The 22,683-nt window shown below is 30.6% G+C and overlaps 1 protein-coding gene across 5 annotated transcripts; it reads left to right on the forward strand.

Moving 5' to 3' along the window:
- The first annotated feature begins 17,403 nt into the window (after positions 1 to 17,403).
- Positions 17,404 to 22,683, forward strand: LOC114176014 (VIN3-like protein 2). Of its 5 annotated transcripts, none has more exons than XM_028060903.1 (6): positions 17,404 to 17,646; positions 17,779 to 17,871; positions 18,876 to 19,557; positions 20,335 to 20,654; positions 21,269 to 21,709; positions 21,794 to 22,683. In XM_028060903.1, the coding sequence occupies exons 2-6, from the start codon at positions 17,847 to 17,849 to the stop codon at positions 22,465 to 22,467; spliced, it is 2,142 nt and encodes a 713-aa protein (XP_027916704.1). In that variant the 5' UTR covers positions 17,404 to 17,646; positions 17,779 to 17,846; the 3' UTR covers positions 22,468 to 22,683. The 5 variants fall into 5 exon arrangements, with proteins under 5 accessions (XP_027916704.1, XP_027916705.1, XP_027916706.1 ...); XM_028060904.1 differs by having other exon boundaries at positions 21,821 to 22,683; XM_028060905.1 differs by having other exon boundaries at positions 21,833 to 22,683.

Consider the following 22,683-nt stretch of genomic DNA (forward strand, 5'->3'; position numbering starts at 1 on the left):
CCTTTAGCACAATGTCTTTTTTACCATTTTGGGTAAATTCGCATCAAATGTGTGGAATAGTTTAATTTTCTGGTTTCCAAATAATTGAAAATAAGAAATTGACCAAGTTTTGGAACAAAATGACTAGGGACGTATGATTATCCGCTTTAGTGTTTTTTGTCCATCGGGTGCGACCAGTGTGCTACGGAAAAAGCTGAGGTTATATTCGTTGAGTTAGTCTTGGAAGAATTTGAAAACTGGCGTTTATTGTGAGTGCTTCTTTCTCTTTCGGCTAGGCTTGTTTCACATGCAGCCACACCTCTCTCTCTCTCTCTCTCTCTCTCTCTCTCTCTCTCTCTGTCTCTCTCTGTACTTTATATATACTCAGTCATTTGCTTTTACTTTTTACTAGGAACAAAATTTTAATGCTTTTTTGTTTTTTGGAAGAGTACATATTTCTTAAATTCTTCATTTTTGTTAAAGGTGTAATTTTTTACTTTAAAATTTGATTTTTAAATAGCCCATCAAAGTCTAAGATATTTAATAAACGAACATTATAAGCTTCATCTCTTGCGACTGATTCATGATGATAATTCTAGAAAATGACGGTGCATAGTTGCGTATGTTTTTATTCAATTTAAACGTCTTGGTTTGATGTAATAACAGTTAGCCAACAAAATTGACGCAACAGGTTTTTAGAACAGAGTCATGGTCTGAAGCTGTTAAATGTAAATGAATTATACGTTAAAATGTGTGGTGTTTTATGTTGAAAGGGAAGTGAGGTTTTGATGATCGTAATGGGAAGAGCGGAAGAAATAAGCAAAGTGAAAGAGTGTAGGAGAAGGTAATAATTGGTCCTATATAGTTGTGTACTAGTTACACTAGAAAGGTAAGTCCGGGGCCACTAATTATGAGGGAGCACAATTTTGACCAAAAGTTGGATAATCGAAATTCAAAAGTGAAAAAATAAAGTATAACTAGCAAGGATCATGATACACATAGGACAGAAACAAAAACCGTAATATTGTTAGTGTTGTTGTGAACTTTTTGCAATGGGTCCCTTCCTTTTAGACTAGTTACAACTGGACTTTAGTTTGGAGACACAAGTTCAAAAATTGAAAGAAAAATGGAAGGAGAAAAAGGAGGGAATAGAAGAAGAAAATAAAAATAATGTGTTTTGGTGTGTGTCCCTTGAAGGGTTATGATCAGTGTCCTGTGTGTACCTTTCGGCGCTTATTAGATCCTTCCCCACCATGCCCTCATCTTTGACCATTGCTTTGACTATTGCATCTTTTTGTTTGAAGCACTACGTTATATGGAAGTGTACTGAAAATGGAACCTATAACACCAATACAGCATTCTTCCGAGTAATGCCATCTCCAACATTAATTTCCAACCCCTTCACCTGAACATCTCTTCTATCTTTTGCCGTGAACCATAACCAAAACAGACAAGAATATTCCAAACTTTTCCTTCTTTTTCTCTTTCTCTCTCTCTCTCTCTCTGTGATACCATGCATGACCACGAGGGTACTATCTTCTTCTCACTGCCCAGGTTAAACACAAGTACAAAACTAACCAAATACTAAAACCTATTTAATTTGCCTTTAATGATGCATAAATTACTCACAACGTGTGAGATCTCCTTCTATAATGTCTTTGCTATCATCATGCATCTTTTTAACTATCATAATCTCTCTCTCTCACTATGTCTGTCTCCACATTCACAGTTTTTGTTTCCTCAAAATATTTTTCATTTTTAAGAAAAGCGTTTGTTATTTCTTATCTAATAATGTCTCCAATTAATTATATCGTAAAATAATGAGGCGAAGGACTAGTACTCGTGTTATACATGCTAATTTGAAACATCCTCAAAATAATTTATATCTGAATCTTATTCTAATCCAGAAAGCAAGCTGTAAATATTTGAAAATATAAAGATGGTTACGATAAAGTGATTTGTAATTTAAAGGTGAAAATTGACAATGGAAAGGGAAATGAAAATAGCAGTATACAAACCTAAATAAAATTTACATGACTTTAAATACAAAAGCAATGTAGATGATTAGGAAAATAATAAAGACTTTCATAAAAAAAAAAAAAGAACAGAAAAGTTGAAAATGCATACTTTTTTCTTCTTCATGAAACAAGGAGTCTTTGATGCGTAGCTGTTACAAGAATATTCGGTGAAAGTATTTCAATCACCAATGAAAAATACAATTCCTATTTATAAATCCCCTAACCTAATATAATCATACATGTAATAACACCTCTCAATAAGGTTTACCAAACTAAAAGTTACACATGTATATATTAAAAGAAAATATATACACATGACATAGATAATACATTTATTTCACAAGATAATAAAATGGAGTTATGATATTATTTTCTCTTTTTCAGATGAATAAGCCCTTGAACATTAATACATATTTGTCCACAAATATAATTGTAACACCAAGTATAATTAATTACAACATGACTTTCATATACCCAATAAAAATATATAGCGCACTATAAAAAATAAAGTTACATTATATTAGTCACCAATTTATAATTATAAAGCAGAAAAATTCTCTCAATCATTCATTAGTTATGTACAACATCAATCTATATAACAAATGATTATTCATTAACAAATATATCACTAAAAAAATCCTTAAATCTTTAAATAAAGACAAATTTTAATAACTATATATAACTAGTTATTATATTGACTAATTTATATATTAATTTATAAACTAAAAATTATTGATAACTAAAATAGTTTTTATCTTGAACAAAAATTATAATTATAGTTTTTAAATTGGTTGACAACCAGATAAATTGGTTTCTCAATAGGAAATTAAAGTTTAAACATATTCTTTGTTACAAAAATATCATTAATTATGAATTTTCTTAATATTAGTATCAGCTTTTTTTAGGAAAATTTTTGTCAGTTAGTTGGAGTCGCATATAATTATATATAATTATATGTAATATTGTAATTGTTTGCGCTCACCAATCTTACGTTGTCTCTGGAAATAAGCCCTTATTAATCATTATATTACATAAATTCCTTCTAAAAAAGTGACTTCCCAATTGCATTATTTGAACTTATAGCTACCTATAATGGCTAGAATCTACCAAAGTATGAAACAAAGTCCCAGATATTTGTTCTCGTTGTTGGGCAGATGAATTTTAATTTCGCAATCCGAAAATACATTTCTAGCTTAACCTTTGCTCGGTTTCTTGAATTCATGAATGAAGTTGTAGAGGGAGGAAAACGTGGTTGAGCATGGAATAATTTGGAAGCAAAGAAACTAAGTGATAATTTGGTGGTAATGGTAGTTTATGTGAACATATAGGTAGGGGATTAAATTATGTGTTGAAAGGAAGTTGACAGGCACATGCGATTTGAAAAGGCTACACTTTGAAATGGAACAAAATGAATAATGATAGTCAAATGTAAAACTGCAAAAAGCTCCCAACTTTTTCTTTTTGTTCTTAAATTTGAGCGTAGGGACATCTTTTTTCTGTTTTCTTTCTGTAATGCTTTATTTTTTTTCTCTTTTGAGTGAGTTAAGTCGCAATCTATGTTCCCCATATGTTTTGTCTCAAAACAAGTTATGTCGGCCATAGGATAATACAAACATCCACCTTAACTTTATTCATTTATTCCTAATAACTAATTAATTAATTACATTTTTTTTTCTTTTTGGGTGAGTAGCTTTGGTTTGACCGAGCAACCAAACCAACCCACTATTTGTTTGATTGTGTTTTCCTTTTACGTTAACTTATAATGATGAAGGATTTAGAGGAACAGTGGGTTTTGGGATGCGAACAAGAAATGACATAATTAAGAAATTACTTGTTTTGAAAATATTGTGTGGAAGGAATTATAATAATGATTTGTTAACATTGTGATTTTGATAATCATGCGTGGACGAACCCTCACGTGCTTTTCTGATCGCACTGCTACCGCAAAGCGTGCGGTTTAACGTCAGAATTAGATTTCATAAATCTTATTTATTCCTCTCTCTGTCACTTTATATATTTCCCACTTCATTTCATATCTCTCTGAGTTGAATATTAAACTTAATTTTCTAAGTAGAAATTAACACATGTTAATGCATGCATTACTTAATAATTACACTTAAATTATAATTAGTAATACTCTATTTCGAAAGTAATTTATTGAAGGCACGATCAGTTGTAATTGTGAAAACATGTTCTAATGATAGTGTAAAAGTATATATATATTATAATTGAATGAAATAAAAAATAGAATCTATATTTGTTTTGGACAGTGTGTAGGACTCTAGATTTTTTACTATTCTAGAATCACATAGTACAGTACCATTTATTTCAATGGTGCAGTGAAAGTAATGTGGTATACTAAGCATAAATATTAAGAGGAAATAAAATATCTCCTTTGAAACAAAATATTCTTTAAATAATGTATGAGATTGAGATGGTAGAGCAGTACAAAGAGCTTTTATTAAGTTATTAGGAACTAAGGTAGCTGCGCTACTATACTATGGTGAAGTGAAAAGACATAAATACATAAATAAATAAATGCAGATTTATGAGGAACAGCAATGAAATATATTATATAGGGGTTAGCATCTATGAAGTTTTAATGACAAACTTTTTATGAAGTGAATGCATTCCACAGTTCAGCCATAGGTTTTATGACCTATCTTCTTTTAACACTATTCTCAGTCATATGTAACAGACCTCATCTGGGCCAATTATAGGTACTCCACAAAGCCCAAAACAAGTTAAGGTGTGTAAAATAAAGTTATTTACAATAATAAGTTTTAAGTGCACAAATATTAACAAAATGAAGGTATTATTGAGAGGAGAACAATAAAGAATGAAGAGAGAAAAGATTTAGTGATGGTTCAACTTGAAATATCGCCAACACCCACCTACCCAAGCTATGGGTACTTTCAAAGTTTTAGGCTTTTGCTTGTACATGAAGAGCTTTTATAAATTAAATTGTAGGTGTACTATGCAAGCAACTTTTAAGAATAGATAGGAAAAAAAATTATAATTAAGTTACTTGAAGTAATAAGATGACTAAAAATAAATACGATATCATAAAAAAAAATACAAAATATTAAATTGATCAATTTCTCTAAAATAAGGTATAATGAAGATTTAAAATTTTTTATCACCCGTGTTAATTTTCTTATAACAACAAACTTTTGATGGTGAACTCATGCCCTTTTCTTTCTATAGGTAGTTACGCATACGAAAAACAAAAATATTAAGAACATGTTAGAACATTACTAAAATAATGATAATATAACTATCTAGAGTGATTGCGTTGTTAACAAAGCAAAATACAAAATAAATGAACTATAATGTCAGATATGTGATTTCAACCAAAATTTGTAACAAATAGCGTTTTTCAACTATGTGATAGGTTGACATAAAATAAGTCTAACATATTAAGTTCACGGTTTCTTTTTGGAATACAAAGGTTAAATAGTAGTTTGAAACATTGCATCCCAACAGTCTAAACTGACAAGAGATAGTAACAAATAGTAACTACAATGATAGCTTTGTCGTATATTTGGGTTCGACCAGAGCAAGAAAAGACTTGGGTCCAAAAGTAAACAGATAATTAAAAATAGGTATTTCTTATCGGATTTTGCTTCCTGCACTCCCACAAATTTTTTGTTCACCCTCTCAAATCTTCAAAATCTTCAATTTACTGTTTATAGAAATGACTTCCATATTACATGTTCCAAAAAATTTCTGGAACAAGTTTTTCAAAATTCTCAGAACAAAATTTTCATAACAGGCTTTTTGAAATGAGATTTCCGGAATAAAATTTTCAAAATAAATGAAATGTATTCTTCTTGCACCTTTCTAATTTCAACCTACACCTCCATAAATTTTATTGTATTTTGATTGTATAATCTAAAATATATTTTATTTTTTGAACTAAAATAATAAAAAATACATTACTAATTGTACAATCCAAAATATACTTGTATTTGAAATTGTGTATTCTGAAATAAAGAATTATATTCTGAATTATATATTTCAAAATATAAAATTGAAAAATACTTTCATAAAAAAACTTATGGAGGTAGAGGAAAGTTGCCTTAAAATGGTTATTGATCGTGTGTTTGTTTGAATTGGACTAGGCCCATATCTAAAACTATATTATGGACAAGGCCGTATCTCATTTTGAAAACACGTTGTTTTGTAGGAATGGTGGCTACAAAAAATAAGTAGTCCAAACGTTGAGTCTCGTATTCTGAATAATGAAGAACAAGAATGTTAGGAAATTGAATTTGCAGAAGGAATTAAAAAAACTTGTAATTGCACATAAATTGTGTATTCAGCTTTTGTTACAAACAGTTAGGTATGCATGTTTTACATAATATTATGTTGTAATTTAGAAGAAGAAACTGGTGAAAGTTGCCAAGTTGCCTGATATAGCAGACACTATTTTGGATAATCTTTTTATTGTTGTTACCTTGAAACTAAAAGCTAATGAAAAAAAAAAAAATTGGTAAAGTTGATAATGACAATACTACTGCAGAGAAGGAGGAGGAGAGTGTATATATCACGTGAATAGTTTGGTGATTGTGTTGTTGCCATCGATAAACTTCACTCAAATGTCTTCATCTTAAGCTTTTTTTGGCTTTATTCTACTTCTGGCTACCAACTTGAACTGAGTTCTAGTGATGCTATCTCAAATCGCACTAACTAATAAATACTATTTTTTTTTTCACAGTCAATCACATTTTCTTAGGACTAATGTGCTGGTGGTACACAATTTTAGTAGACCAAATTGAGAGCATTATTTTTGTTTTACTTTTTTAAAAACGAGTGTTACTTTCAGCAGTGCTGGAATAAAAAATTTGAAAACCAAACTGAAAGTGTGGTTTTTAAGATTATGAGTAAAATTAAAGAAAGGGGAAAATATTTTGTGAGTTTAATTTGAAGTCGTAGCGGGCAGGGCACAGAAATATAAGGAGGGATATAGCATTGAATTCAGTGAATTAGGTATGAGAGTACTTTGAGGCAACATAGTACGATAGAAATCATCGAATCGAATGAAAAATGAATCGGTTTCTTTAACTTACTTTTGTGAATAGGAAGTGATGTTGTTTGCGGATACTTTTTCTTACAAGTATGCATGCTTGTCTCTGTCCTAACTAGCAACAAAGAAAGAAAGAAAAGAAGAGCATGAGCATGCATTGCATGCTGCTGCTTATCACTGAAAACTAAAAAGTAGTCTACACTTTTTGTTACCAATATTTTATTGTAAAAGTGCTTATCCTCAACTTCCTATTTTATTCAGAAACAGGACAACTACAATCGAACACCCTTCACCGGACACACAGGTTTCTTTCTAAGTACTCTGCTTCCACATCAATGCTACCCAGACACTCAACACACACACCGTAACAGAGAGTGGATAAATTAAATGATGATAGTACTATTTGGGAGTAGTTTTTTTAATGAAAATAAATTACTTATTAATCATTGTGCAAGGACATTAAAAGCAAATACTATCTCGTGAGTTCACTCACCGACAATGTAGGTAAGGAGAAAGGGACATAACCCTTTTAAGTTTTAACAATAACACATGTATTAGGTTGTCCAAGGTCTCCTCAACACGAGGGAATAGTGCCACACTCTGATTTTCCTTATTTATATATTTATAAACATTACTAACTATGCATGCATGTATAGCTTTAGATTCTATACATTCGTGGTGGTATATCTATGTAATCAAAATAAAAAGAAAAACAAAATTATATAAAAAAAAAACTAACATATTAATATGCAAGTAGGCAATGACACATAATGATTTAAGAACATTTATCGGTCAACTAAAATAATGTCGCATGTCATACTTTTATTAAATTCATATAAAAAGTCACCGACTTTTGTTTTTATGCCGAGAAGCAACGTTCCTAAAACTTAACCCATGTCATATGGCAACCGGCAACCCCAATCAATGGTTTTTATTATCATTGAATAGTGATTGAATTAATTTGAGTTACTTTTGCTGCAATGACACACTACTTAGGCAAATTGGAGAGAGGAAAAGTAGATGCAGACAAAAGAAGGTAGCTGGACTTAACCTAATTTTTATCATACTTGGACTTTTCTCACAACATTGCATTCAACACAAACGCACCTAAAAAGTGTAACTAGAACACCATTCTGTGAAATCTTTTCATCACATCCAAAACCTGCTGCAGAGGTACCCAATCAGAGCCTGGGTTAGTAGCCACACTGTTCATAGATGCTTTTTTGTTTTTTTAATTACCCTTTTATATTATGGACCGACTAAGACCTCAACCATATTAGCCTTTGTCATTTTCAATTTTAACCATAGTTTAAATTCTACTCAAATAATTAATGTATTTGTAGTTTAAATAAAATAAAATTGGATTTAATGTTGTACAAAATTTGTAAGTAATCACAAAAATCAGTCATAAATTAAAATTAAGGATGGTTAAAGATTTGATGGTAAAATCTTCATAGAAATTTTTTAATAATAGATAAAAAAATTTGTTGGTGGTCAATAATTATCTGTATGTAAATTCCTGGTTGATAATTATTGACTAAATATTTTGAATTAGTAAAAGTTATTGTTAAATATTTTGATTTAGTTTATTTTTTCTTTAATTTTTCTTTTACTTTCTTTTCCGCATTCTCTTCTTCATTCTCTTTCTACTTCTTCCTATTCTTCTCCTTCATTTTGTTTATTCTTTTTTATTGTCGTCGTTGCAAACACCACCACCATTGTCATCGTTGTTGTGTCCACTTTATTTACTTCATTTTTCTTATTTTCTTCATAATTGTTATCATAGTCGTGTCGTTGTTGTCATCGTCATATAGTTCTTATTATCGTCATTGTCACCTCTTTTTCTTCCTCTTCCTCTTTCTTTTTCTCTTTCTTTTTTCTCTTCCGATTCTCACTATCTCCATTTAATTTATAATAAATATTTCGTTAGATTTAGTAGAAAAGTTGACATACATTTTACCGTTTAAATTAATAAAAAATTTTGAAAAAAAAATTACAAAAAGAAATTTACACTAGATTTATCAACATATTTTAAAATTTTCAAACCATACATACAATTACATACTGATTTACAAAAAAAATCAGTCACTCAAAAATTTATTGACGTATCATATGATCAAAACCTAAAACAGAAAATTTAGTGTCAATTTCATTTGTCAATAATAAAAATTTTAAATTATAATGATAATAAAAAATATAAATTATCCACTATTTACCAACAAATTTTACTGTCAAATATTTCTCTCAGTAACTAAAATCCTAAAACTTTATCGATAAGTTTTGTTTTACCAAAAATTCTTTTTGTTGATAAAATCTATTAATAAATATTATTTTATTGGTGTATTTTTCTGTCAATATATTATCATTAGTAATATGCTATTTTTTAGTAATGACCTCAAGAAACTCTCTTTTGATAAAAAGTAAACTAATAATGCCTCATCCATAAATAATAAAAACTATGTATAATATTTTTGATAAAATGGAATGCGGGTAGACAAATTGTTTCGAATCATCATTGATAATCAATATGTTAGTAGAGATAATTTGAACAATGGAGAAAGGTATAAAATCTAAAGTTTCAAAAAATAACTAAATTGTTTATCTTTAATGAAAAGTTCAAAAGTTTGAATAGACAAGGATTGCTCTTTCTAACGTAATCTTTATCTAATCTTTATTTTACTTTCACACACAAAGATACAAATTGCTTTCCGTAGTTTCCCCACCGTTGCTAGAAATTCCATGCAAGAATATAAATATATTTCTAGTTTTTATATAAATTTTCTTTACCTTCTTTTTCCTTCACTTAAAAACTAATAAAAATAATAAAGCAATGAACACAAGATAAATGAATTATTTTTATTTATACAAATAAAGTAACAGATTTTGTACAAAATGATTTTGTATATTTTTCTTGGGCTAGGATTATCTTTTATCACGTTTCAGATCATATTAGTAATGCTGCGTATACTTATAAATTCATTCACGGTGCATAATGCTGGAAAATATATTGTATAATTTAACAATTGATTTGATTGAAAATCATGTGATTTGATTAAATCGACTCATACATTGAATCGTTACATTTTACTTCTGATATGTTTATTTATCATCTTGTTGATATTTTATATAATTGTGTCACATCAATATATATATATATATATTTAAAACGTGGAATTTTGTCACAGTTTTGTTCTTAAAATGTGTGTTTCATTCTTAAAAGGCGTCTCATGGAAGAATGAAAGAGTATTTAAAGCTCCCAGTCGAGGGCAATGAGAGTTGTTATTCTCATAGACGACGCTAATGTTCCGATCGCAAGTCTGACAATATCGTTAACATCAACAACCGCGTTTTCGAGGTATTAGTGTGGAGCTTCGCCATAATTTCTTCCTTAAAAGACGTCTCTGAGGGTGAAAGAGGAAAGAGTATTTAAACTAGACAAGCCCCCAGTCGAGGACAAGGGGAGTTATCATCCCACAGACAGTGTCAATGTTCCAACCCGATCCAAGTCTGTCCGGCAGCATTAATAGGAACACCCACCGCGTTTCCGAGGTATTGTCTCCCTTGGAGTGTGGAACTCCGTCACAATTTTTTTTGCTTAAAAGGCGCCTCGAAAGTATTGTTCTCGTACACCCAATAAGCTCAACATCGCTTAGGAGCCAAGGTCAAACGCAATTTAAATACTTATTCCTCCCTCCATCCTCCGAGGGTCGAAACAATATATATATATATATATATATATATATATATATATAAATAAATTTTTTATTCATAATGACAAATTAATAAGTTTAATGGTATTTTATATAACTATTTATCATGTATATTTTAGAAATGGATGGAAATTATTTTTTTTGTCTTTTTATGTTTTTTTTATAAAACATAACAATTAATGTTAGTAGATAGTAAAATATAAAATTAAATATATACATCATATTTTAGATTTATGCCAAGGTTTTAGACGAAAATAATATTTTTATTTGAATCCCATATGTTAGCTATTTTTGTGGAAATTCTCTTTCAGACAATTGAACGTTGTTATCGTGCATTTAATCTATATTTCTCTCTTCCAATCCATACAATCTTCAGACCATTTTGGAATTTGAAAAACTATTTAGGTTTAATTAATTTTTTTGTCACTGTTTTCGTCAAAAAATGTCAAGTTGGTCCTTAAGTATTTTCTAATTTCAATTTGGTCCCGACTTTTGCAAAATTGATGCAATTTGGTCTTTACCGTTAAATATATTGAAACAGATAAAGGATTTTCATCAAGTTTGACAATTGGATTATGTTAATTACACCAACAAAATAAATCATATTTATTAACAACTTCAATTTTAATGAAAAATTATTGATCTGTTTCAAAAAATTTAATGAAAATGACCAAATTACATTAGTTGTTCAAAATTTAAAACCAAATTGAGACTAAAAAAAAGTACATGACCAACTTAACATTTTTGAACAAAAACAAGAACAAAAAAAAGTAATTAACCAAATATTTATCAAGATGTTTTTTTTTTTCCTTTTTGATTGTCTTGTTAGTTTTACACAAATTGTACTCATCTCCTACTCTTATAAGTTTTTGAAGAAAAAAGGGAATTAGATATAAACTCATTTTTTCTCTCTATCATTTCTCATTTGTTCTATTTCTTTCTTGAAGAAAAAAAAGGTAACTCTCTTTTATCTTACTTGATAATAAAATATTAATTTAATAGTTAACATTATTTTTTAATCTCATAAACCTTTGGTATATTCATTTTTTATGAATATAGAAGAAAAAAAATAATGTATTATGTGTTTTTTCATAACCGATTTTTAATTGTGACTCAATTATAATATATTTTTCTTTTTCTAATTATATCTCTTAAATTTTTATTAGATTATGATAAATTATTTTCAATATTATTTAAAAAAATGTATATTGACAAAGGATAATAAAATAAATTTATTATTTAAAAATAAGTAAAAAAAGATATTGATAAAGATGAAAACAAGATAGATTATACTTCTTAACAACGTAATATTAATAATCAACTTATTCGGTCAATGAAACCACATTTTTGAAACATTATAATAATGATCCAACAATTTAATAATATTACTTTTCAACGCTTTTTTAGATCTGGTAATATGTATATTACGAACTATTTCCCATCAAGTCGACCTAAGAGTTTATTTATTTTTTTTAGAAATTTTGGATCGTTACAAATTGAATTAACGTAGTAAATATCTAGTATGTTAAATTTATTTCTAATTGTTATAATAAGTACTTATATTGATTGGAGTTAATAATTAATAAAAGAAGCTTTACATTTTACATAATTATACTATCTTATTTATTGTTATAGGAAAATTAAAACTGTCATAAAAAGTTTTCATGAATTGAGTGTTGCTTTTATTAACATAAATTAATCTGAGCTTATCAAACATTTTAAAGTCTTAGGAACAAGAAAAAATCGGATATATATATATATATATATATATATATATATATATATATATATATATATATATATATATATATATATATATATATATATATATATATATATATATATAAAGTTGAAATGTTCAAATACTCTAAAATATATTGTTACTAACTTCACACACACACACACCTCAACCACCAAGTAGAAAATGATTTATGACCCCTTTAAAATGGTCATGTCACAAATTAATTGGCAAATGGCTTTTACTGTATTTGGAATTCTAATAATCTGAAACAACCTTGACTTTGACTATTCCGAGTTTTCTATTTTCTTTGGTTTTTTCTATATGTTCTACCGACTCTAGATTAGTTCGATTTCACATTTGATCCCACTACAAGACATGACTTCACTTCTTGTTCATTAATTCTCGATGTTTCTATTAAGAAAATGCTCCTATGATCATAACAATTAATCATTTGAAGAAATGTAATTTAAAGCCAAAGTATTTTGTAAATATTGAGATTGTGCAACAGGAAAAACCATGCTTATAAGTCCAACATAATTCACGAGACATGGGAGATGAAGTTGAAGTTAGGTGGGGCACTAGAGATATATATAAAAATATTGAAGTCAAAACTTCCTCCTTACAATTCTTTCTTTCTTTGAATCATTGAGTGTTGTAGGAATCATAATTCGTTGGTGTTTAGAAGAACCTTCACGCAGTGTGGCTAATTATTTCAAAGTTTAATTTGGAGTAGTAACATCGTTTATCAACAATGAAACTTAAGCGATGATATAGAATGCAATGATTTTCATGTCATCATTGATAACAAGAAGGACCACCCAAAAAAAAAAAGAAGGGAAAATGAAAGAAGGACCACAAAAGGATAATAATAATTGTTGGTGAACGATGGCCACTAATAGAAAATTCTTTATGAAACAGCAACACCAATAATAGCTGATAATTAATTATAACACCACTAATAATTATTCCCGATCGTACGTATGCAATGTATCTAAGCCTTTCCAATAGCTATATGAACAAGATAATATTCCTTTCATATTTTTAATTCATGGAGATGCACAAATATTATATAAATAGCTTCTTTGTTATTGTTACCCACTTCCAACGCTAATTTTTCATTTTTAATCTTCTTTCAAACGCACGGCTCTTGCCAGCTGGAATAACCTAAATTTTTCTTCACTTCTCATCGGATTTTACGTAAATTATCTTTTCATCATGATTTTTACGTAACACTATCATCATTTTCAATACATTTCATCGTAATTTTTAATTCTTTATACTTTTAATAATTGTTCAATAAAATAAAATTGTTACAGACTTTTTACGTATGGTTTGTTTATTCCAGTGCAGAATCAAAATAAAGAAACAGAGCACACTAGTGTAGCCCTTGTAAATAAACTGTTGCTTCAGAATAAAATTTTCCTCCTCTGTTTTATTTTATTAGTGTTGGGAGTTGGGATGGTAAGCACGTGGGACACGTGGCACATTCACGATGCCGTAGGATTGTTACTTCTTTGTGCATACATAGGGGTCAGAATAAGTAAAAAAAACAAAAAAAAACAAAACTCAAAAGTAAATAAATAATAGAAGTGGATCTGGAAACAGACAACTTCAAATGATGTTTATGACTTATATGATCAACACGTTTGAAAGTACTGATGAAAATCTTATATCTTCATATGTTTGTATGTCTTGAGATCTATCTTTTGTAAAAAGATTAATATAAATATTTGATATTAATTATTGTAATATGAGAAGTTCTATGTTAGATCTTTGAATACGGAGTCACCCATTTTATAATTTTATTTATTATAATAATAATAATAATAGGAATAATGATAATATATTTGGTTGAATGATCTATGAGATAGATGATTCTACAAATCTTCTGCTAGATAATCCCACAAAAGTTTGTCATGGCCATAATCATAACAAAACAAAAATCCCATGAAGACAACTTTAACATCCTCTTGTAGATAACAATCAATGTCTTATCTAGAAAATTAGAAATCAATAGGCATTTATGATGAAATATCTCTTCCTCCTTCTTCCATACATGCAACACTAATAGAATAGACACTTATATATATCTATCTCTTTCAAATATATAACTTTTTACAAGTGAGATTATGAAAAGATTAGAAACACAAAAATAAATCACATGATGAAACATGTTCCTTACATTAGAGTCAATGGCTGAACTTAATCCAATGATACCATCTTTGAATTATTTTATTTTTGTCGTGAAAAATAAATATATATTTCCTCCCAATGGTACGTTCTGTTACCCTTAATAGATATTACACTAGTTATAATTTTAATTTTATTGTAAGATCAAAGTATACCTTGATCTCAAGATTTAAATCTTATACTAAAATAGAATAGATAAGTTATCCCAAATACTCGATAACTACGTTTCATGTTCAATATTTAATATGAAATAGCGTCACTTGAGTAATTGGTTCTGTACGAATTTATATTTCTTATTCAGAGTAGGTGGATAAAAGAAAATAATAATAAACACCTGTGCACCATTATTTGTTTAATGTCGAAATATATATATATATATATATATATATATATATATATATATTAAAATTTAAGCAACTCCAACAGTACCATAAATCTGTTTAATTTATTTTTCTAAAAATGAGCTCTCATAAAAAAAGAATTAAAATTGTAAAATAAAAATAGAAAAGCAGAAAGAAAGGTTTGTAAGCATTGGGTGGTACCCATAATTTTGATTTCGTCGGCGCTCTATGCGGCACCTCCTTATCTCTGCCACTCTTTTGTTTAGGCAAACGTCGTTTTCATTTTAACTATAAATAATTCACTTTATCTTTTCCTTTTCTTTCTACCATTCCTAACGCTCCACTCCATTTAAATATCTGTTATTCGGTTGAGATCTCCCACATTTATCCTCCATTTATTTTTTTTTTCTTATTCCTTATTCTCTTAAATTATTTTCTGGATTAATTAAAACAGTAATAAGAAGTGCCCTTTTATTATTTTTCTATTTTCATATCCATAAATTTGCTTAAAGCAGTAGTATCTTTTAAGTACTGTACCACATATAGAAGAAAACCAACAACCACAGAGCATGATTGATGATGCTCATACAATTTACACAATTTTTAAGTGTAATACAAACCAAACATGGGCTGCATTATAAGCCAAACCAATAGAAAAAGTGAGTGGCCTCGGATGGGAAAAGATCACTGCACAACATCCTCATTGTACAAAAATATAATTTAATATGGGAAAAAAAATTTCTCTCTCTTGAAAATGTGAATAATTTCATTTATTATAAAAAATATATATAATATAATAATGTACTTTCTGCAAAGGAGTAATTTGATTGGCTAAGTAGATGGATAAGCTGTGTAAATTTTGATTATAAATTAAAAAAAAATGTGTACTTTTCTTTCTGCAGTAATTTTGTGGGGGCAATTAATGTTAAATGACTATGATACCCCTAGTTGACCTGATCACTCATCACCCATGTGTGTTCCTTCGGTACTGTCAACAACAAAATTTAACTCTCCCACCCATATTTCAAACCTAAGCATCGCCATGGATAGTTTTGTACATCTGTCAGAAAAATAATAATTAATATCTATACAAAATTGTTGATAACATTATTTATATACATTAAAGATTAAACATGCTTTATGAACTTCAAGTAGAATTATAATACGTATACAAAACTTTAATTTATTAATATAATTATTTTAACTCAATTATTTTAACATCTCAAATATATTTTTGTGAATATTTAAAATATTAGCATCAACTTTATACTAACATTTGAAAGAAATGTGTTTAAATTATTAAACAAAATAACATAACTATATTAAAATGGCTATATATACTAAAAATATATATCAAGAGAACCATAATTAAAATATATCAAAATTTTGAAGATAATCACAAACTTATTTAACTCGTTAATTAATAAATAGAAATTATGATAACTATAACTTTCAAGATTTAAAAGTGTTGTTTTCTCATTTGAATTCATTTAAAGGTAAAAGTGTCACGTCCTTCGATAATAAGTTCTGTTTTCAAAACGAAAAGTCACAAAAAAATGTGTTTCATGATTTAAAATAACCTAAATATCTACATGTCTTTATTTTGATTGATTTCCTTGAAAGATGTATAAAGTTATCTAATTTTTCATTCTAATACGATAACTGCTGGTTATAAAGAAATTTGAGGAAGGAATGAAAAAAAGTTAGAGGTATTAACATTGTTTACATTTGAGTTGTGCATGAAATTTGTAGGAGTGATGAAATATATGAAAAAGGTGTGAAAAATGACAATGAATGGAGATGGAGAGAAATAGACAAGACATATAGGTAAAATATTGTCCTAGAATGCAATGCCATGTCACACCAGAACACTCCCTTTCATATATGGGTATGATGTATGAATTTATGGTGCAGGTTAGTGATGGGATATGGTGTATGTGGATGCTACACTAATTCGGATGCACCACACAATAAATGCACTCTCGCCTAATTCAATTCAATATTAACCCCTCCACCACCGAGATTCAATTCAATATGAGATTTTTTTTTACGTCAATTAGGTAATTAAGAAAGATCTCATTGATATTTTTTGTGGAATTTATTTTATACACTTTTTTTTTTATATTTTCAGATAGATATCTTATCTACCCACAAATCTTGTTGGTTAATTTTAGAAAAAAATATTGTTTTAAACAACTAAATTTATTTTTAACAAACTTGTGTATGAGGTGGAAGAAGATACTGCTGTACATAACAGGTGAAGGATAGTTCGGTAATTTTCTAACTTGGATTATTCCAAATTCCAACCGAACCAAGGCTGAAATGTAAAAATGTCTCGAGTGAGTGAGAATCGCAATATCAATAGCAACAGAGCATGCAGCTGTTTTATTTTTTTATTTTTATTTTTTATTTTTATCAAACAAACAAAGCAAACTCTTCTCTCTTTCTCTCTCTCTCACTCTTTTCTCTATACAACTTGGGAGCTTTCTCTCTCTAAAAGCAAGGTCCTCCGCCACCACCACCACCACCACCACCTCCAATCTCCCTCTTTTACACGCGCAGAGAAACTGTGACTGAGACTAACTTTTCTGTTAATGGATTCCTTTTTTTCTTCTACAATTCCAAGCATCTATTTTTGGTACTTGTTATTCCATTCCCTCTCTCTCTCTCTCTTAATATTTTCGGTTCTCATAATTTTTTCCCTTTAATTTATCATTTTTTGGTTTATGAACGGCGACCCATGATGCGGGTTGGATTTTGTGTTGTGCAGGTTCGATCAAGTTTTGGGCTTTTGGCGGTAATGTGGTGGGTTGAGTGATTCCTTCGTGTTGCATATCTATGGCTACAGATTCGTCTTTTGAGGGTGAATTGCTTATTCGTCACTCTGTTTCTTCTAATTTTCATGCATAGTGCTCACTTTTCCGTTCTGTTGAAACTGGGGTGATTGAATTCTCTCAAGAATTCTTTATCTGCGCTTTGTTCAGGCTCATGAGATTTACTTTCTGCTCAATTTGACGATCCACGTATAGATTAATCCGTATGGTGGTATTTTAGCATTGTGGCCTCTCTTATTTTCCCGAAGTTTGATTTAATTTATCGTGATCTCTTCCTGTGTGCCTTTTCTGAATATTGGGTGGTGATTAGCTTTTTATTTATTTTTCAGTTCATCATAATAGAGGTGTTTATGCTTGTTTTTGTTTCTATATTTGATTTGATTTTTGTTTTTATATATTTTTTTATTTTGTTTCTGTGATTGTGTATTTAGGGTCGTAGAACTGGCTTCGTGAGAAGTGCAAAATACTTTATTGTTGTATTATAAGGGAGGGAGTATGGTTAGTCAGTTTGTAATTTGGTGTACGATGGGCCAGCTAATAAATTAGCGGGTCTATGAGTTCTATATTAGGAGAATGGAGTCTCCAATAAAGGTCAAAGAAGATTATGTCCAACTGCTTAATTGTCTTACTTGACTAGTCCCTTGCACGATGTCTCCTATGTTTTTATTTCTTACAGTGTTTCAAATGGTTGGTATGTCCTTGTGGTGCAAAGTCAACTGGTTCCAGTTGTATACCTTTCCTTGTGTTACTTGTTTTGGCCTTCTTGGCAATATTTTTTAAGTAGTCAAAGTTTTATACTATTACAAAATTGAGGCCATAACTTGGCAGATAACTTACTGATTTAATACGTATGTAGAACGATAATTGCAATAATAATTCATTTATTCTGAAGAAATTTGAAAAAAAAATATATGATGGTATGAGTCTCTGTGGATCTAGCTTGTCTCCTTCACTACTTGGATGTTTTAATGTTGGAGTGTTTTCATGTATCTGTTGTGCAGATAATGATGTGTTTTCTTTTGCTTAATCTCAGGTCTTGCTCTTGATCCTTCCAAGTGCAGTAAATTGAGTATGGAGGAAAAAAGAGAACTTGTATATGAAGTATCTAAGTGGTCTCATGGTGCATCTGAGATGCTGCAGTCATGGAGCCGTCAGGAGATTTTGCAAATATTGTGTGCAGAGATGGGAAAAGAGAGAAAGTATACTGGGTTGACGAAGTTGAAAATTATAGAAAATCTTCTAAAAATTGTTTCTGAAAAGAAATCAGGGGGCCATGAAGCTGCAACAGACCCTGAACCACATTCTTCTTCTCCTGCATCTGGTCAGAAACCTGCTAAAAGGCAGAGAAAATCTGAGAATCCTTCTCACTTACCTGTTCCTGTGACCAGCATTTCAGTCAATAATAATGGTAGTGATTCTGTTAATACTACATACTGCAAGAACTCAGCCTGCAAAGCTACCCTGAATCAAGCAGATGCATTTTGTAAAAGATGTTCATGTTGCATTTGTCATCAATATGATGATAACAAAGACCCTAGCCTGTGGTTAATATGTAGTTCTGAGAATCCATTTCCAGGTGTTTCATGTGGCTTGTCATGCCACCTTGAGTGTGCTTTAAAACATGATGGTTCTGGAATTGGCAAAGATGGGGAGCGTCCCAAGCTTGATGGAGGCTTCTACTGTGTTGCTTGTGGGAAAGTAAATGATTTACTCGGGTAATACTTATGCTTTTCAATTTCTTAGATTACATCAATTATTGATTTAAAATTCTGCTTCTTTTCTCCCTCTCTCTATTTAAATACTTGTTGCTTTTTTTTTTACTACACATGCAAATAATTAATATGCAACAGGGTTTTAGAAGATTGTATCAATTTTCTTGGAGTGTTTTTGCTACACTTGCAAATAAATAATATGTATCAGGGTTCTAGAAAATTGTATTGAGTCATTTGCTGTTTGCAAAATCCATCAAAAGAATTTCAGAATAGACAAAAAAAATTGGGATAAAAAGTCAACTGAGTAGTCTTAGAATACCTTTCATTCTAAAGTTCACATCTGGTCCAACTGTATAAAATGAGTCAATGATATTAAGATGTAGATTGTCTCTTCCCATTTCAAAAAGAAAAAAATCTTGCTCCCTTTTTTTTTACGTGATCATGAAGCTCTAGGTTGTGTATGATAGCAAATTGGATCATGGCTTTATTTAGTGCGTAATTTGCTTTATACATGCATAGGGCTGATATTTCAAGAAGAATCTTAGGCATGATCAGTTTTCTGAAAGAGAGAGATTGATTATTTGTTGAATGTTATTTTTGATTGCTTAGCTATGGTAAGACACTCTACTCAACATTATGGCAAAGACACTACTCTATCAAAATATGGTAAAGTTATTTTTTACTGCGTGATGTATGTGCCAAATTAATCATAGGATGAAATTTTGGCAATTTGTAAGGTTAGATCAATCTCATCTGGGCTTGTTTATCAAAATATATTAGATGCTGGAGAAAACAACTGATGGTAGCAAAGGATACTAGACGTGTAGATATACTCTGTTATCGTGTCTCCTTAAGCCAGAGACTTTTACAAGGAACTGAAAAGTATGACGAACTTTATAAAATTGTTGATGAAGCAGTGAAGAAACTTGAACCTGAAGTGGGCCCACTCACTGGCTCACCGGTGAAGATTGGTAGGGGAATTGTGAACAGGCTTTCATCAGGACCTGAGGTTCAGAAGCAATGTGGTTTTGCTCTTGAATCGCTTGATTCACTGCTTTCGAAAAGGATCTTGCCATCATCACCCAATCCAACAACTCAAGGTGATCACTCTGCTGTTATTTTTTTCTCAATTTCCCTTGTGAATCTATATCATTTGCAATTTCCCTTCTGATTTGTTTTATATATGGAACTAACTAGTTTATGACTTTCAATTATTTTATCTTAATTTTTCGAACTTGTTTGGGTCATTGGTAAGACATTGAAACACTCGAGTAATTTTATAAGAATGAGATTTATGTTTGGGAATGGTCTCCCAAAATTAATTTTTGATAATTGGTTGGGATGTCAAAATTACTTTTGGCAAGATGTAATAATGTTAATTTACTTTTTGTGAAAAACTATTTCTGGGATCAGCAGCCAAAACACGATATATGACCGACTACAAAGGTTATTCTTTTTACATTTTTGTTTCAAAGCACATGACCATGGTATTGGATGTCAAGCGGATTCAGTGACTTTTTTGAGGAAAAAGTCAAGTAACTTATTTTCATCTGTTTTTTATTATTTCTTTTTTGAAAATTGAAGTGGGTCATTGAATCCGCTCCCTATTGGATGCAAATATTGTACTGTTATCGGTAGATTAAATTTTTTGACTGGGTTCAGATTCTCGAATAATGTTATAACATTGATCTCTGTGTATACATCACATTTTCAGGTGCACATTTGCTGACTCCAAATATGGTGAGGTTTGAAGATGTCACCGCCACATCCCTCACTATTATTTTGGGTTCCGAAGAACCCTGTGGTGAAAACATCCCTGCTTACACCATGTGGTACCGCAAAGCTGATGAAGTGGAGTATCCGATGGAGCCGACATGCACCTCGCTCGTACCAAATAGAAGGTTCAGTGTGAGAGGTCTACTTCCAGGTACAGAGTACAGTTTCAAAGTTGTTCCAAATGATTCGAGGGAGTCAGGTGTGTGCGAAGTTCAAATCTCAACAGAGCTTGGCGAGGATGAAGTTCCTAATTGCTCAGCAACAGAGAGAAGTCAGAGCCCAGTAACCAACTGTAGCAGCCTTTCCAATCCGTCATCAGTGGAAGATGAAACTAATAACTGCAATCCATACAGTGAGCTGACCGATAACCACCGAGCAGGTCATTATCCTTCTTTTCGCAAGGAAAGCGACCAGCTTGCTTCTGGAAATTTATCTAATGATGCTGTTAACTGTTCCAACATAGATGTTGTGGGTATTCCTCCTGATGCAGATTCTTTGTCAGACAAGCAGCATGCTACAGGAATGGCTGCCTCCATACCCAGTTCCGATGTGCTAAAGCTGGAAGACAAGCACTCGCCGGAGGAACAAGTGACCGAGGACATCATGAGCATTGACGAAGGTTTGAATTCCCCAGTTGTAACGGGCAGGGAATGTGTGCCGTTGGTAGGTAGCTCGGAAGGAGGGTTACCAAATACTCCGTGCAAGTTGGAAAGCCTTAAAGATGGTGCAGGAAGGATTGGAAGATCGAAATCGAGTGCGAAAGATCAAGAAAATGGATCAGGGAAAAGGGAGGGTCCCCAGGATGGAAGCACATCGAAGAAGAGAAGCGGAGAAAGACAAGATGAAGGGCGCATCACGAATGGGTTTTCGGAGCGTGATTTTGAGTATTATGTGAAGGTGATTAGGTGGTTAGAGTGTGAAGGGCACATAGAGAAGAACTTCAGGCAGAAATTTCTGACTTGGTACAGCTTAAGAGCCACCCCTCAAGAAGTTAGGATTGTGAAAATATACATTGATACATTTCTTGAAGATCCAGCATCTCTTGCAGAACAACTTGTGGACACCTTCTCAGAATGTATATCCAGCAAGAGAATATCAGTGGTTCCGGCGGGGTTCTGCATGAAGCTTTGGCATTGACCAGTTTTGTAGGTCCTGCTACTACCCTCAAGCTTCAACCCCCTTCTGTTTTCTTACTCAGTAATTCTTTAGATTTTAAATTAATATTCTTCATTTAGACACAGTTCAAATACATATATTTATAAATTATAATTTATTTCAACATTGTCATTCATATTATCATGTAAGTAAGAATTTTAGATTTACTTTTGTTATACGGTTACTATTTCAAATTCA

This window comes from Vigna unguiculata, chromosome 3 (genome assembly GCF_004118075.2).
Source record: "Vigna unguiculata cultivar IT97K-499-35 chromosome 3, ASM411807v1, whole genome shotgun sequence".
Lineage (NCBI taxonomy): Eukaryota > Viridiplantae > Streptophyta > Magnoliopsida > Fabales > Fabaceae > Vigna > Vigna unguiculata.

Bases quoted from the DNA above. Each gene is read 5' to 3' on its own strand.
- LOC114176014 (XM_028060901.1), top strand. From the start codon at position 17,847: ATGGCTACAGATTCGTCTTTTGAGG. The intron at 19,558-20,334 runs GTAATACTTATG...AAAATATATTAG, and splicing joins AAAGTAAATGATTTACTCGG to ATGCTGGAGAAAACAACTGA. The intron at 20,655-21,268 runs GTGATCACTCTG...TCACATTTTCAG, and splicing joins ACCCAATCCAACAACTCAAG to GTGCACATTTGCTGACTCCA.